Source organism: Ammospiza caudacuta, chromosome 6 (assembly GCF_027887145.1).
Source record: "Ammospiza caudacuta isolate bAmmCau1 chromosome 6, bAmmCau1.pri, whole genome shotgun sequence".
Taxonomy (NCBI): Eukaryota; Metazoa; Chordata; class Aves; order Passeriformes; family Passerellidae; genus Ammospiza; species Ammospiza caudacuta.
In genome coordinates this window covers 20,696,623-20,714,310 of record NC_080598.1, presented here as the reverse complement: position 1 = coordinate 20,714,310, position 17,688 = coordinate 20,696,623, and the positions used below count along the sequence as shown (strand labels likewise).

Sequence of the window (17,688 nt, the reverse complement as noted above, 5' to 3'; positions counted from 1 at the left end):
TGAAAGTGCTTAAGCAGGCAAGGCAGAATATACAAAAGCCACCATCCAAGCTGCTTGCCCCACTTAAACTGGATCAGACCTGAACTCTCAGAAACAACATCTTGGTACTGTCATGCCTTTCAAGGCAGTATAATCCTGGAGATATTCTACTGAAGCTATTGCTCTTCCTATATAATTATCCATCACAGTGATTATGCTTGAAACACTATCCAAAGGTAACCAAGTATTTCCATTTACCCTGAAAAGGTTTGATGCCTGATGAAAACTTCCTAGGACCTACAAAAGCCATTACTCTCAAAATCCAGGCAAACAAACAAAGCACGTTTTATCACCTTTCCAATACCAGCAATAATTTGTGCTTACAATTTGAGAGCTGCCTGTGCTGAACAGCCCTTAACAATGAGCTATCACACTGCCACCTGTATTTCTCTTCTAGGGGAAGACAAGGGATTACAGGAATCAGCTTTTGGTCTGTCTGCAGCATGTACTTCTGCCATTCTTGCTTTGGGAAACCAAGAGTTTTCCCCCCGTTACTTTACCACATGCATTCCACATTAGGAGTGTCACTATTAAGACAAATCAATTATAGCAAAGAAGAATCCTTTTTCACAGGAACCACATTAAAAAATTACAACACTAAGCTAAACAGACATTTATTGAAACAAACCTACACATCTATCACAACTCCCACATGACATAATCTTATCAAAAACCATAATCAGTATTAAAACTAGGTAAGCAAGCCTTCCCACTGATTTGTATCTCGTGGCTTAGTGACCTTTTTAACTAATTATGCCTGAACTACAGTATAACTCAACTTTTATTAGATGTCAGAGATGCTATATATAAAATAAATTTGACCAAAGAATCAATTCCTCTCGCCTTGAGATTATTCTACAGTGTTCATCAGTGGGGATCTCTCTTCTCTGCCTGGCCTGCCTTTGTTAGCTGCAGGAGCTTTGAGAACTCTACTCCATGCAGAACATTTGCTGACTTTAACTCTTCAGAATATGAAGGGACAAAAAAACCTAGCATAGGTACAGAACAAGATAACTTTTCCATTTAGAAACAAGGTTAACATCCTTACTCACATTCTGCACAGGCAAAAAGTGAGCCACAAAGGCAGTGACATACCCACAAAAACACTGACTGCACAAAGAAAATCTTATTTTGAAACATATAAGTGTAGAACCATAACCAACAACTGTAAACACAGGACAGAGATTTGTGGTCTGGAAAAGGGGTGGGAATGCAGATTGAATGCATTGTTGAATGCAGTGGGAATGCATTGTTGGTGCTCTCATGACTCTAAAACAGGCTACATCTAAATAGCCACTTCCTACCCTCCCCCCACAAATTTCAATCAGTATTGATCTGGCTGAAAAATAATTACCTTCAACTTGAAGGAGGTCAAGAAGAAAAAGGACGGCTGGAAAACTGCAGATTTTTGCTCAAGAAATTCAAATTAGTATCCATTTCCTAACCTGTCAAGCCAGGGTTCTGGGTCCTGAAAACTTTCTGGCAAATCAGGCAGGATTAATGGCTAAAGACTGAATCTAGGCTCACTTCCATGTGTGGCCAAGACAGATGATGTAAATCAAATGTGCACTTTTCCCTCTCCTCCAAAGAGCAATAGCAGAACATTCATTTATTGTGCTATAAATTAAAACTTTACTGTGTCCCAACAGTGTTTTCCAGTGTTTTAAATGCAATATTCTCCAATGTTACCATTGGCAATTTTGAAAGAAAAGCTACTGACATTTTAAACATTATAATGAAGTACAGAAAAACAGGAATAGAATCAATCTTTCTAAAAAAGCTTCATTAAATATTTACCAGACACTTCACTGTAGTCAAGTTTAACTTCAGAGTAGCTACTGAAATATTGGCAGCTTTAAGATTCTATCTTGAGCTAACTAAGGTCTACTTCATTCATGCTATTTCAGGCCTTCTCTTATCACTACTATTTGGTAGGTCACTTTTCCAAGTGTTTATGATTTCAAAGTACCTTGTCCTATAAAGCCCTATAAAGCTTTCATCACTCATAGTTTGTGGCAAGTTTATTTTTCCAAAAATCACCTTTTCCAGCATTGCTGGTGTACTGTGTTTTGAACACCTTGTAGAACAGTTAACTTCAGTGCACAAGAGTGGGAAGTCAATGCATTTTAAAGGCCTTGCAGAAGATAGGAAAGGTTTTCATATCCTTCCCTTCAGTTACACCACCCTTCAAAGCTCTGCAGCTTTCCAACTTCAGCCACCTTTCTGCTCAAATTGGGAGTCACTGCTCCCTAAAATTTATGCCTTGTCAAGAAAATTGGACAAAATAAAGCTGTCTACTTGAAAAAGAAATTGCCCTTTTCTGCCATTTCACTGCCTAGTTAATACCTAGAAACTGGAGTGAATTATGGCAAATCTTTGATTAATAGATTAATTTTTCAGGGACTAACATGAAGGATACAACTACCAGAAGAGTCTTTCCCCCTATACTCCTACCAACATTAATAAGATGCCTGAAGGTCATCTTCTGCACAGAGTGACAAAAGAATCATGTTTTTCAGATTGATTCTGTGTGATGGCAGTGCCATCTGTCAAGTAATGCTGGACTGATCAGAATATTGTGTGCATTTTTATGTAGCCTGTGAGAGTATTATAAGTATATTATGCCTTTTTCATAACGTATCCAGGTCTCTGGAGAAAAATAAACCCACCCAGTAAACCCACAATTGAGATAGTGAGACATGGTCTTATCTAGCTGTTAACTAAATAAGGAGGAGAGCCTTTGCATGCTCACACCTCTCAATATTTCTGCCATGTACATTTCTTAACTTAAATGCCATGAGATTAATAACTTGAAATATTTTATTGCAAAATCAGGCAAGAAACTTTTAGAAAAAAAGTTATTTAAGAAGTAGTTTAAACTATAAGAGACTGCAAAACATATTAGAATTGAGGTATCATCTGCTTAGGATAGCTCATTTAGATTTCTATTAGGAGACTACTTTCCTGTGTGTTAGGGTAAAAGGTGGGCAGCTGAACCCTTTTTTACTGTGCAATGATTGCTAGCATGAAAGGAAGCAGCATCACTTAGATGCAGTCTTTCATCTCCCATTAAATTTGATGTCACTGTGATTTGTATATTAATAATTCTATTCCCAGAAAACACAGGGAAGAAGTAGGTACCAGTGCTACAGAGGGTACTTCAAAGTATCTGTATTAGACATCTGCAAGAGCCTGAAGTGGTCACTATAAAGCCCCCAAAACAGACCCACACAGAGGTATCAAAGTAATTCAGGTTCTTCAGATGAAACAGGTGTTATTTCTAAAATTAAGAACCTAAAGAAAAGAACCGAATGCCATTTTAAACAAGTGAAAATACACACACCATGCATTGCTGTGTAGGACGTGAGGGACCAAAGCTTCTACATGAACAGCCAGAGAAGAGGCTGCTCAGGATATCTAACATGAAAGCAGGCAGATACATTCAGGCAAACAATTCTCTTATAAAAATTGATAATGCTGATAAATCAACATTTAATGAATATGCAAAATAAAGCAGCACAAAGGACTTACATAATTTAAGACTTTAGTCTGCTAAGCATTAAAGAATAATTCTATAACCCCAAACCAGTATGACTGAAAATGTTTTGGTTCTAGAAAAAACCCAAACTAGTTTGAGTTAATTCTGCTTAAGAATACACAGAACAGAAGGTATTTAGTGAGCCTGAAACCACAGAATTTCATGTTTTAGTGGATGCCAGCAGCGTAACTTTTTAGCAACATTTCACCTCATCTGTGATGCCAGCTAGAATTAACAGGAAACTGAAGACTCAGATAACTCCTTGGGCCTCAAAGGAAAAATTTGCACTCAATTCTAAAGTTGACTTGAGTACCTCAAAAAAGAAAGGTTTTCTAGAAACACACAAAGGGCTGAGAGAGAAGTGTCTAAGTTTATCTAATTTTAAAAGTGCTCAGTGATCACAGGTTCTTAAAGAGGCTGGTCACAGGATTTATATGTTACTGAATAGTTACTCTGCTATTCTGTTAGATGAAGATTCTTACATAATTTAATCATCACAAAGCTTTTAGGCAATTCTTAAGCCCCAACATCAAGGGAGAGCATGTGTTATGAAAATGCCCATCCGATATTCAGGTTCAGCTATTGAAAAAAGGTATCTCATGGGGACACTTACTCACCTGAGGTCAACTGAGAAGAGATCTTCAGCTGCAATTAATCCAGCTTTCTGATATATTAAATAGTTTTTAAATCATAGCCCAGTTTCTTGGTGAGTTAGGACACTAATCATCAGGTTTTTAGATTCTTTTGCAGACTCACCTGCTCCTGGGTGCACTCTGCTAGAAAGTATCACTGCACATTTTCTTCAGAGAGTAGATGTTGATTTTGCAGCTGAAACACTTTATCAGGCACAAATATTCCATAAGCAAATCCCCCCACTGTCACTTTAAGCTGGATAAAGAAACCTTTATCCAGCTTATCAAGTACTGTATCAAGTGTTCCTGCACCACTAAGGCAGCGCATTGGATGGGATCTCAGATCTTTTCCAGAACAGTTAAAAACATCACAGGAATAATTTCCATAGCTTTCCCCTTAACACAGATATATGAAGTATATAGAATAATTGAGTGCCATTTATTAATTTAATGGCTAGGTATGCACTTAATTTAGGTTTTGAAAAATGAAAACCATAATGATTCTCTGTGAAATATTTTTCCTAGATTGACACCACTGCTCTAACTTTGCATAAAGCAAGCTGGCAGCTGCAGGGTATACCCATGCATTTTTATGCACCTGTGTTGAGTTTCAATAACCTGTTGCTAACTGCTTATGTGAGATTATTCCTTGTATGTCAGGAAAAAAAGGGATTTTTTTAAATGTTATTTTAAACTAAAACATGTTCACTTTAAATAACATGAATAAACTGTATTAGCTAGGCAGGTCTCCTTGTATTGTCAGACTGCTCTGAAAGTAGTTTGAAGGCAAAATATCTGTTCCCAGGAGCATCATTATGATCTTTAGTCCCTTTAACTAGAAGCAGGTTAAGCTACTTCCAAGCATTTGACCTTGAAGGATCTGAACCAGGAAAGCCTACACCTCACCTAACAGTTATGACAGATGCTTCATTTGGAGCATGCACAAATACTGTCCTACAAGCACTTCACCTCTCCAAAGGATTAGGGTTCACCTCTGTGCTGACATCTCTTGCGAACTAATCCCCACCTTTCCAAGGTTAAGAACTTGCTCTACTACCGGTGTTTGCCACTTTCGAAAGAGACAAGCTGAGGGAAGATCAGGTGTGACTCACGTTACAATATTGCCACGCTGTGGGCTAAAGGAGGCATTGCGCCTCTCCAACTTTGCTGACAGGAACAAGCGAAGCAAAGACCACCCATGCTTATGCAGAAAAAACTGCTCTGTACTACAGGAAATGAACTGATCAAAGTAACAGCACTCAAAGTGCAAAAAATACAGGCTTGCCAACGTAATAAATGCACTTAATTTTGCCCCTTAAGATCTGTTCTAAGAAGTTGTTCCCTCCAAGAACATTATTAGGGAAAACTCTTGGGCACTGGATAGCCAAGCCACTGAGTTTCAAAGCTAGTGATAGGAAAACGCAATCTCAAAATGAAGACAATGGTCCCACAACTTAGAAGCATCATAAGACAAAATTACCATGTAATGATGTGAGTCTTCTACATTCACAAAAGGGCTGTAACTGCACACTGAGCACAGCTTCAGCTTTCTGTCTCAATTGGCATAATTTAGAATGCTGCAAGCCCAACCCAAGGCACTGTTCAACTTAAACATCCCAACCATTTCTAGGGACACAGCAATAAAAGGAGGAAAAACCCACTGATGAGTTTCCAATGAAGCACTTAGATCAGGTCTTGAAATGGAAGAAAACCTGCAGTTCCTAATTTCTGTTTCCCTTTATGCCTTCCTGACAAATAATCTCACATTTAAATTAGGATAATCCTTCAGTGCTGTTCACAGTGGCCACACACAATTACACATTACCTACTCAGAGAAAAGGATCCAGTTACCATTATACAACATGAGAATAACCCTGTCCTTTTCAGAAGTTATGGAAAATACTTTCCACTCCTTTCTATGAGTAACAGACAGATAGTGATAGGAGGCGGTGCTTCACCTAAATAACACTCAGGTAACTGAGGGCTGAGGCAACTAAACAGCAGTATCTCCTGTAATACTAACAGATTTTATAACAGCTGTTTTTCATAGTGTCCTTTTGGACAAAATGTCCAGCACACACATAAACTGTGCCATGGAAAGGGCCCTGGGGGTCCTGTTTATGGGAAACTGGATCTCAGTCAGCAGGGCCCTGGCAGCCAGGAGGGCCAACCCTGTCCTGGGGGCATCAGGGACAGCATCACCAGCCAGAAAAGGGAAGGGATTGTCCCCCCTGCTTTGCACTGGGGCAGCCACATCTCAAGTGCTGGGGCAGTTTTGGGTGCCACAATGTGATAAAAATGACATGAAGCTGTTAGAGAGTGTCCAAAGGAGGGCCATGAGGATGGTGAAGGGCCTTGAGGGGAAGCTGTGTGAGGAGCAGCTGAGGTCACTTGGTCTGTCCAGCATGGAGGAGACTGAGGGGAGACTTCATTGCAGTTACAACTTCCTCCTGAGAGGAAGAGGAGGGGCAGACACTGACCTCTTCTCTCTGGTAACAGTTGTTGCATCAGAGGAGGTTTAGATTGGATATTAGAAAAAGGTTTTCCACCCAGAGGATGCTTGGGCACTGGGACAGGCTCCTCAGGGAAGTGCTCACAGCACCAGCCTGACAGAGCTCAGGAAGCCTTTGGACAACACACTAGAGCACAGGGTGTGACTCCTGGGGATGGTGCTGTGCAGGGGTGGGAGCTGGACACAATGATCCATCCTTGTGGATCCCTTCCAACTCAGTTTATTCCACAATTCTGTGATTCTGTGAAACAACACTGCTTTAAACCAACATTACTCCTGGAAGAGAACAGTATTTTTATCATGCCACAAATAAACTCACCCTGGAGCTAATAGAAAAGTATGCTTTGCTCATGTGTTTCATCTGCAATACAGCACTTTCATGCCAGTGTGGTTAAAATGATCTTCAGTGAGTCTTACAATGACAGTTACACAGTCTGTCTTATATCTGTGTTAACTAATAGGAAAACTATTGATTTTACTTAAATACAGTAAGCACAGTAAATAAAATGACCACTACCACCCACTTCTGACTGGCAGTTACTAATTGCTTCAGACACCCTCTTGGCTACTTTATTAAGACACTGCAGTAGCTTCAGAGCCCAGGATACAGATTAGCTGTTACGAACAACCGGGCAAATTACCTAATTATAAGCAAGAGCATACAGCAGAAGGATTACTCATTGCAGGGCAATTGATGGAGCCCTTTATAAAGCTAAAAAAGATTCTGCAGTTTCAATTTTTTGTTCCCAAGTATTAATTTTGTAGGGAAAAGGTAGGACTGCTAATAGTAAACTCAGTTTGAGAAGTAATTAATACATGCCATCAGTCAGCAGCATTTGCACTAACCAGAATAACCTTAAGTAACCATTTTTTGAAAGGTGAAAGCCTTCCATAATGAAGTTTGCATTCTGTGCATCATTCTTGAAGCTATTTTCCCCCAGACATTTTAGGCAACAGAGATCTGTAAGAAACTTTAGAGGAAGTGCTTTAGAGAAATGCATGCCTGAATTTCCTGAGAAACTAACAGAAAATCTTCAGATTCCTGCACTGAATCATTAATTTCACCACCATATTCTGCCTTTTCCTAGTGAAGCAAAAGTTTGGCGTTTGCCTTAGGTCTTGAAATTGTCACACAGTTCCAAGCCTCAGCCAGTAACCCAAAGCAAACACTCTTATGATAGAGGTCAGTGCCAACGTGGGAATGAGTGTGCAACTGAGGTATCCTCTATCTCCTCATACAAATTAGATCATGCAAAATTCAAGAATGAAAGACTAATACAACCTGATGAACCCACTGTGAAGATTATGATGTAATCTTTGATCTCATGTAGAGTGAGGTAAAACCCTCTACTTCATTGTAAGACTAGAAGAACAACCTTTAGTTGTTCTAGAATTAAGTGTATTTATTTGTAAAGACATACTCAAATCAACATGGACAAATTAAAAGGATGCTTTAAAGGAGCTGATTTTTAGGAATTGCTTCCTAGAGATTTATACTCACGTTTGCTTTTGATTTCCCAGTTGACTCCACACTTCAACTACAAAGCCATCAAAATTTTCATTCTAAATAAAGAGAATTGTCAACAAAACACAGTTAATGACCATGCAGTTATTTTTCTTGTACTATTACAGATTGAACATGCTTTGTATTCTTACACCAGATTCATCTTTAACACAGCATTTCATGGAGAAGTCCAAGAGAAATTTAAATCATTTAACAAACACAAACATGCAAAAGTTGAAAATCTCTATTAGTTACCCATTTTATCTACTTTTACAGAAAAAGCCAATATTGTATTAGGAAAATTCAGACACTAATGAAAGGTGGTTGTTAAGCAAATAATTTGACACACTTTTAGTTGTATACCAGGGAAAAATCTTATTATCTCTTGAGTCTGAAGACACAAATGCTAATTCAGCATAGACATGATTCCAAGTATCTCCCATAATTAGTCTCTCTTTTGATAATTTATTCTTAGCATGATCAAGGATACTGTTGTACTTGAGTTGACATCCTTAAGAGGTCAAGTGTTACTGAGGACCTAAAATTGACATGTTGGTTAAAAATTTTAAGAAATTATCCAGTTTAACTGAGTACATCCAACTTCCTCTAAAGCACTGTAAGATTTCTTTATGTCATGTAGCAAGTGACAACTCTTATTCTGACAATAAATAAACAGGCTGCCATGAATCAATCACTAATGCTGAATGTCTTTTGGGTGCAGCTTGTCTATTCTCACACATGGGATAGCTCTAAAGCCATTAGGAAAGGGGTTGGCCAGAAACCTTAGCAAAATTCCTCTCCTGCTCTCCCTAGTCTCTTAACATTTTGAGGAAACTGGTTGATCAGACCTGAGCAAAACTGTTCAGTAATACATATCCAATGAGTGATTCTTGGTATTAAAAGTGGTTCCTTAGCTTTACCACACTGAGCCTGAATGCATTCCTGTACAGAAAACAGCACCCATTGCACCCATGACTCTTTTACTGTCCATCAGAAAATACCACTAAGCAGTATGGCCACAGCTCAATAATTATATTTCTAATAGAAATGTAAAAGAAATTTAAAGCAGGCAAAAATCACAAGTGCAGCTGCCAATGACAACAAAGTTATGTTGATCAGACTGATGTAGTCCCAGGTTAGACTCATAGTCACCTGCACTTAAGTGTTGCTACATTTAATATTTACAGGAACTGGACACATACTAAGACACACTATCAAGAATCCTCATTATTGCTTTCAGCTAATTCTATTTCATAGAATGCAAAATCACAAGAAATCAGAAAACATCTATTACAAAATGAATCAAGTATCATCTCACACAATTTTATAAACATCATAAATAGGTTTTTTTACCTTGGCTAGCAGAACCATGTTCTTGGAAAGCTCCTCTATCTCATCTTCACTGCCAAAAACACTCTCAAAGTCTTGGTAAGTCCAGCCATCAAACAAAATTCGAGGCACTATCAGGCAAAGTAGTCAATCAGTAGAGAAAATAAGGAATTTATTATCTACAATGGAATGTTTCTGCAGAAACAGAATATAGCAGATACGAGCAGAGATACAATCAAATCCCATGACTGAGATCATTGCTTTTTCACTCTGACCAACTTCAGCAGCATAGAATGAATTGACACTGTAGAACATTCTCCAGTTTAAGTTTAATTAATGAGCAGCACTGATGCAAGTATAAAGAGAAGATACTTCCATTTGATTGAACGATCTTAACTGAACCACTACTCAGGGCCTCAAGTAGAGTCTTAAACTAGCAAGAACACAAGACACCAATCTTTAAGTTGTGCATCTGTTCTACCAAAATAATGAGGTAGAAAAGTTCACCTCAAACTCTAATTTACTTCACACACAACCCTACATCACTTCACTCTTCTACTCAACTCAATGCCCTAAGACAAATTTTTACTTTTGGAAAGCACTTGAGCTTATGTGAATTTTTTTCCTAAAAACACAAAACATTAAAAAAATAGTCAGGAAAACTGATGTTGGAACAGTTGACAATCATGCCCACAGGAAAAGGCAATGGATTTTATGGAGCTATGTCTAAGCCCCTTCTAACTACCTTGGTTGTAAAAGAGTATTTTAGAAGAGTATAAAGAGATTTCAAAGGCTTTATCCTCTGGCAGTTGAAGTACGTTAAAATATCTGACTGAGCATTCAATTTTTCTAATACATTTCAAATTTCATACTCCCTTCTGAATCAAGAAGCATTTCACAGTTCTACAGTATTCTTGCTATAGACAAATGTAAGAAGCACAGCAGAATCTCTACAGCAATATTTGCCATTTTCCCTAAAGACACACAATGCAGCACATCCCATGAGTTCCCAGCTTCAAGGGGAGAAGAGACAAAGCAGATCTTTTCTGTCATGCAGGAAAGTCTGACTGACTGACTCAGATTTGGATTTTTTTTTTTTTTTAACTATACAGAACCCCAAGCAACAAGTTTGAAGACTTCTTTCCCCAGGGAGTCACACAGTGTTATATACTAGTATTGCTCCATGCAGGGCACTGTAACCCAGGATTTATTCAGAGACAAGAAGCTAAGGCAAAACACAAAGGCATCAAGAGGGCCAACACGTCAGTTACTTAACCATCTACAGTTAACTGCTTTAATTTTTCTTCTCAGACATCTTCTTCATACAGCTGTGCTAAGGTAATCTTCCTTCCTCCCATACAGACCTGGAAGAAAGTCTTACTTTCCTCTCCTAGAAGCTAAAGAAGATAAAAAGCAAGCAAATAAACATAAACCAGAGACTCACCTATTTTTATGTTTTTGGAGGCTTTTCTCACATCTTTCATCCAGCCTGTCAAATAGTATCAAGTAAGACAGCTGATAAAATATAAATGATGTTGACAATGATAACATATTTTCAAGTATTCTTCGAATGATGTAGCATAGCTTCATTATACACATCTTCCTGCCACAGACCAGGAGTTCATAATCCACCCAGACAGAACATCTTGTGATGCACAGAATCTGAAGGCATAAACCTGCACCACAGCATTCACTACAGCCTTACAATAGTCCCCACCCAGCCCCTCCCTGCTTAGTTCTACCTCACTACGGAAAGCTACCCCAGTGCCTACTCAGAATAACACTTCTGCAGCCATCAGGCATCACCTGGGAGGAATGTCTGATTTTTTCAGATGATACTTTAAAGTGTCCCATTCACTCCTCCTGGCGGCCATTGCATTAGTATGAATTTGTTAGTAGGCACTAACGTGGTAAGAATTATAGCTATTTCAAATGAAATTTCACATTCAATCAACTTCAAAACCATGAACTAGTACATACTAGCTGAAATTTAATCTTGCTGCCACTTTCCTCACCATGAAGGGAAAAAATTCTCTTCAAATTAAATTTCTCTTCCCTTTCTAAATAAATTCTCCTAAAGCTTTTGCAAAGGGAAAAAACCAAAACCCACAACAGGTAAACAGCTGCACAATACAACAACCAAGACTGTTTTTCCCTGTACAGGATCTTTGTCCTTTTATTTTTTTAAGAGGGGTTTTGTGGACAGCATGGTGGAAAAGCCAATCATTCTACTTACATTTTTTGACAAATAAACTATGTACACTTATGCAAGCAGGTGAGGACAGAAAAAAGTTCAATCTGAAGAAAAGCCAAAAAAATGTAATGGATGAAAGTACTTCACCACATGGCAGAGCCAGCAAAACCCACCTAGTATGCCAAATCTACACAGTCTGCAACAATATTGCAATTCATATTCAAAGGAAAAAAAACAACACCTTGATCAGCATCATGGAGCCCAGTGAACTGGAACCTTTCCTTCCCTCTCCTCTTCACTTGTAACCAAACTGGTGAGATTAGTGTAAATTTGTTTCCAAATATTTTAGCAATGTCATAACCATGGTTGTTCCACTTGAAAAACAAAGGAGACAAAAAAAGTGAGAGACTCAGAAGTAAGATATACAGTTCACTTCACTTTTGACCGATATAAACTCTTTAACAGAAATGTAATCATCTGCCAGATCCCTACTTGTTCATTTGAGGAAACCTGCTGGGATATTGCTTTCATTTAAATAAAAAAGTACTCCTGAGCTACAGCAACTGGCTTGTAGATTCCCACACAGTTTTTAATTTACAGACTCTGAATTTATGTTCAAGAGAATTTGAGAAAGGTGAAAATTTATAGGGCACCTATTTGTCTTTTGACCAGTGTAAGACAAAAATGAGTGAAAAGTATCCTGTAAAAAAAGGGATGAAACATTTATCATTCAAGAAAGAATGCTTTGAAGGAGACAGGATAGCAAAAGACATCAGTTTGACAGCAGTTTGACAGCATTCAATTGTTACTGTTGATTTAGCAGGTTCGAGTTGCAGCCCTCCTGTTCTGACTCCACTGCAATTTCCCCTGACTCACCACTGACAGAATACTCTCATCCATGTTAAAACCAGCATTAAGGGAGCTTCCCTGTCTGACCATCTAGGAGCCACTCTGGCAGTCACAACACCACCACTCCAAACTTTCACAGCTGAGGGTGACTCCAGTGACCCCAGGGTGTCCCTCCTGGTCCCTGCACACCCACACAGTCAGGCAGGGTTTCCTCACTGGCTCAGCCCTGGGTTTCCCAAGGCAGAGTCCTAGATGTCTGGAACCCTAAAGCAATTTAATTGTGGTGAAGTAACACAGAAACAGCACGAGCTGGTGCCTCTGGAGAGGGACCCCCAACAAAGGAATCCCCAGGTTTTGTCCCTCCATGCCTGTGATAGTCTGGGGTCTTTCTGCTGAGCCCTTGGCTCCTGCTGTGTCCAAGTGTCTGGTCACCTGGCCACTGCCACAGGTCCCCGAGCCCTTTGCTGTCTGAAAGATCAGCACCAGGTCATGGCCTTTTGTCTGGGGCTCCCATCCAGGCACAACCGGCAGCCCCACTGCAGCTGCACACCCAGTACCTGCTCTAAGTGCACTGCTCAACACCAGGGAGAGGAAAAACAACACACACCCTCCTAGAGGACCTAGACATCCTCCAAGAGACAGATGGGAGAACAAGGGTTTGAGACCCCCTGAACCCCACATCAAATCTCAAATACTTGTCTGGCTATTTGACTGTATTTGACTAGCAGCCCTCACTACTATAAAAATACTTCTAAAACAGGGATGTAAACTTGCAGCACAGTCTGCTGCATATTCATTCAAAGCACATATTTTATTGATTGTATCAACTTACAGGAGTAATATATCCCAGAACATCTCCTGAAAAATGTCGTTCCTTCATCTTCTTGGAGCAATAACTTTTATGTTCCAGTATAATATCCTTTGCTTTTGGATCCACAACTACCAATCCCCTGTCCTGAACATTTTTATCAGAATGCAGCTTCTGTGAAGAGAAGACAGTTATTAGAAGAAGTTATATGAAACAGACACTTTCAATGGCAACAGACTTTAAAAACAACAGCAAAATAAATCACTTCATTAAACTCTGAGCACTCCTTTCAAATGACGCAGAGCACTTTGATTTGAACTGAAACATACAAGTCCTCAGAAATTGTCATCATCAGTAAGCTTACTTTGTTTGTAAAAAGCATATAAACTTTGAGGGTAAAAAGCATATAAACAAAAACCAAAGCCCAAGACATTATAAGAGTAAAGAACATAATTTATGACAGCTAATGGTGCTCTGTTTTCTAACCAATGGTTTCTGTCATGTTACCCCCAAAATAATAAAAGGGGGTTAGGAGTTCTTAACCAAGAATTTGAAGACAGCTTTTGAACTGGATATATTTTAGTCTGAGAATGCTGCACTGTGAAGGCCAAGATTTTAAACACTCTTCTTTAGGGAAGATATTTCAACTGACCCAGCAGATAAAAACAGAACGAGAAGATCTAATGAGATGTTCATGGTGGGTATGCAGAAGGCATCTATTGATTCATAGTAAGGAATTTAGGGATATGGCCTGCCTTAACACCTTGTATTACCCTCACTACCTGCAAATTTGGTAGGTGTTGAGCAAGTGATACAAACAGTAACAGATGAACATGCATAATGACAGGAAACAATAACATGCTCAGCAAGTGAAGAGAGACTTGAGCATGCTGGCTGTGCTTGCTCTGATGATTGTGGGACTCTGAATCATTTCTGCCTGCAAAAAAACAACTGATTAGAAGGCTCTTCAAAATCTTTCACCGGGATACAGCCTTCCCATTGGCAATGTTCCATTCCACCAATAAATGACCTAGAGCTCTTGACCCAAACTACTGTTCCCCACCCTGATTTCCAAAGAGATGGAAGTGTGTCCCCTGAGGGGATAAAAACTTCCTGTTTCTGCAACTTGCATAGAGGAATAAAGCTCCAGAAGTCTACATCATGTGTTTCAAGAAGTGAACCATTTATGACACACAGAAAAGGTGAAGGAAAGGACAGTTTCAAGTTTTATCTGTGAGTATCAGCTGCAGTGGAAATGCATTAACACTGTTTTAACAGAGGTAGAGGCCATTTACCAAAGTTCAATTAATTCACTTCACATGTTAGATAAGAATTTTGGTTATTTCCCTTACCTTTTCCTCCAGTTTTTTTGTAGCACCTTTCTTTGCATCTGTTTTTGACAGGGTACCTTCAGCTAGCCAGGATACCATGGCAAGACAAAGGGATGCACAGAGAAGCCTCATGGTGTTTTTCCCCATGTCAAGTTTCTCTTCTTCTGAAAACATAAGGGTTCAAATCTCTGTGAACAGAGGAATGTAACAGTTTCATTTGGTTTTCTTGTCTAAAATAAGTCAAGACATTTTCTTATCTTGTTCCATTTAGAATCAGACTTATTAAGGCAGTGCTTCTGCTCTGGCAACAAAAACAGTGCATTGTGAGAGATTACCTCTAGTCTCAAACACCTTTTCTGTCCCTTGTTTTAGTAGCTGTATCACACGTGAAGTGGGTTGGACCCTTGCAACTTCCTTTTTAAGGATAACTTTTTTTTTGCTCCTCCCTAGCCTGGTCAGTGTGTCATAAATTAATTAACAGATACAAAAAATTATAGCTATATGCTTACAGCTACGGGCCTTTACTGTAACAGCAGAGACCTTTGCTTTCAATTCCTTGCCAAGTCACTGATACAGAAATTGAAGAAAAAAAAGGAGGGGGAAGGGGTGGGCATGTCCTTTTTGTCTAGAAGGAAAACTCTAGACAGTTTGCCCTAGCTCCAGATAAAGGAACTGAGAATTAGCAGACAACAGTTCTGTTGTGTGTTCATCTATCACACCTTGTATCTGTAGGAAGACTTTAAAAAACAAAGTCAAATACAGCCAGAGTTTGTTTTTCAATCTCTCCCCAGTTAAAAGTTGCACTGGTTTCCCAGCCTAGCTCCCAGTAGTGAATAAGAAGAAAACAGAAAAAAAAATATTTGGCATTTGGGGAACCAGGGCTCTAGATCTGTATCAAGCTGCTTCTCATAAATATGAGATCCTGATCGAGAAGAAAATTGGTTCTTTCCAATATTCTGAATTTTTGTTGAACTTGAAAAACTATCTTGCTTTTTATACTACTCTACCACTCATTTTGAAGACCTACAAGCTCATTTCTAGAAATCATATTTATAAGATTTGTTCTACTGGCACTGATAACAAGTGCTGCTCAAAGTTTGAGTGCTTTGTTTCAAACTTTCAAAACATCAGGTGCAGATCCCACACCACAAAACTGAGCCTCTGAGTACTGTGGCACAAGGAACCTTAAAGCTTCAATGGAAATGTACTCAATGAAATAGACATGAAATCAACAACTCAACAAACTTGCTAGTATTTGTATGTGTCTGGCTTAGCAGTGAGATTTTAAAAACCAGAGGTATTTATTAAAGGATTTAGGGGTTCTACAGGAAAAGAGAGTATCAAATATTTGATTAGGCAACAAAGTAGAAGGATGATGGCAGAAGTGCTTGAAAAAAACAATGTCAGTCACCAAAGAACATCAAAAACCTCCTGTACAAAATTATTTGAAGATTTTAGTAAAGTCTTTTATAAACTGCAAATAAAAGCAGAAAGCCTTCTAATATTTCCTAGATCCATGGAGTGTGGTAAAAGCTGAATTGCTATAAAGCTTGAAATTCCTATGATGAATAATTAAGGTCTCATGCTTCTACTTTGACTTCAAGGTCACTGGAAACCCCCTTGTTTTCCACATTCTAAAAATGAGACAAAGCAGGTTGCTTTTGATAGTATCTCCTATGTTCCATCTAGCTTGGCAAGATCTATAAACTATTGCAGAGAGGAACAATTGAGAGCCTGAAGAATCAATACAAGTCTTAACTATTTGGACAGGATACCAATTCTGCCAGAAGCTCGTATATATCGATTTGGAGGTGTTTGATTTCACTTTCAGAAACAATTAGCAACAGCATCACGTCCCTGAAAAGAAGATAATGTCTAACAGCTGAAGAACAGAAGCTTAGAAAACCATCCCTGAACTCTAATTAGAAATCAAAATGTGCTCATTTCCTTGACAGGATCGTATCCATCTGTCAATTACTGTTAAGTCAACATCCACTCCTAGATTTGTAAGAAGCACTGAGCCTGTGGCAAATTGGTTTCTGCTACTGACAGTCCAGTATAAACTCTTGGTTGGACACTTATTTTAATAGTTTGTTCCTTAACAACATCAATGAAAATTAAGTAGATGGGATTACTGTAACACAGAAGATGAATTGGTCAGACTTTAAATGCTCTTTATGGAAAATATAAGGAGGCATTTTGCAAGCTTTACAAAACTAAATCCTCATCAAACTTTTCTTCTACAAACTCTCTGCCATTTTTTAACACTTCTCAAATTAGCTGAACTCAGAAGAACTGTCTGAGCTTGGCACTCTGTTTATCTCCTCTGTCACTGCAAAATGAAAACAGAATTTAAAACTGCCTCTATATCCTTGTCCAACTGAGACTATGGACAACTTAAAGTTTAAAACATCATCTGACAAACTGATCTAAAGCCTAGGTTTCTCTCCTAGCCAAGTCACAAATGTTGTTTAACTCCACCTCCACATGAGGTAACATACTTTTGGAAAGCTGTTTTAAATTATCTTAATTTTTAATATCAAGTAAAGCTAGCACAGATTTAGGCTGTCCGAAATAAGCAAGCAAAGAAACTAAATGGATGGTACACAACACTGAGTCAATGTTTATAGTTTATTTATAAATAAGAAACTAAATTCTAACTACATTTGCAAAAAGAACCTGCATCACTTAGCAAAGGCCACGAAACATACTGTTGATGCGTTTTTAATTGAAAACAATAAAAGCTATACTGGGGAGTGAAGAGTGAGAATAAATCCATTTCTAACCTGTGTAAACATTGAACCCTCCCCCCTTGTAAAGGGCTCCACCTTGACGTTCAGAATTCCCTCCCACGCCCGCCCGGCTCAGGAGACACCAGGGAGCCCGCACGCCTGCCATGGCATCGGCGCCGCTGTGGCCGCCCCGAGCTCGGGCCCGGCGGGGCGGCCCCGG

The 17,688-nt window shown here is 38.9% G+C and overlaps 1 protein-coding gene across 2 annotated transcripts in view; it reads right to left on the bottom strand.

Moving 5' to 3' along the window:
• Positions 1-14,925, bottom strand: part of CHID1 (chitinase domain containing 1) — a 93,344-nt gene extending 78,419 nt beyond the window's left edge. For both annotated transcript variants that reach the window (XM_058807404.1, XM_058807405.1), the window contains exons 1-6: positions 14,758-14,925; positions 13,430-13,579; positions 11,990-12,122; positions 10,999-11,043; positions 9,579-9,685; positions 8,223-8,284 (exon numbers count right to left, since the gene is read on the bottom strand). In XM_058807404.1, the coding sequence (XP_058663387.1) occupies positions 8,223-8,284; positions 9,579-9,685; positions 10,999-11,043; positions 11,990-12,122; positions 13,430-13,579; positions 14,758-14,910 (650 nt within the window). In that variant the 5' untranslated portion in view covers positions 14,911-14,925. The remainder of the gene's footprint in view (positions 1-8,222; positions 8,285-9,578; positions 9,686-10,998; positions 11,044-11,989; positions 12,123-13,429; positions 13,580-14,757) is intronic.
• Between the last annotated feature and the right edge of the window lie 2,763 nt (positions 14,926-17,688).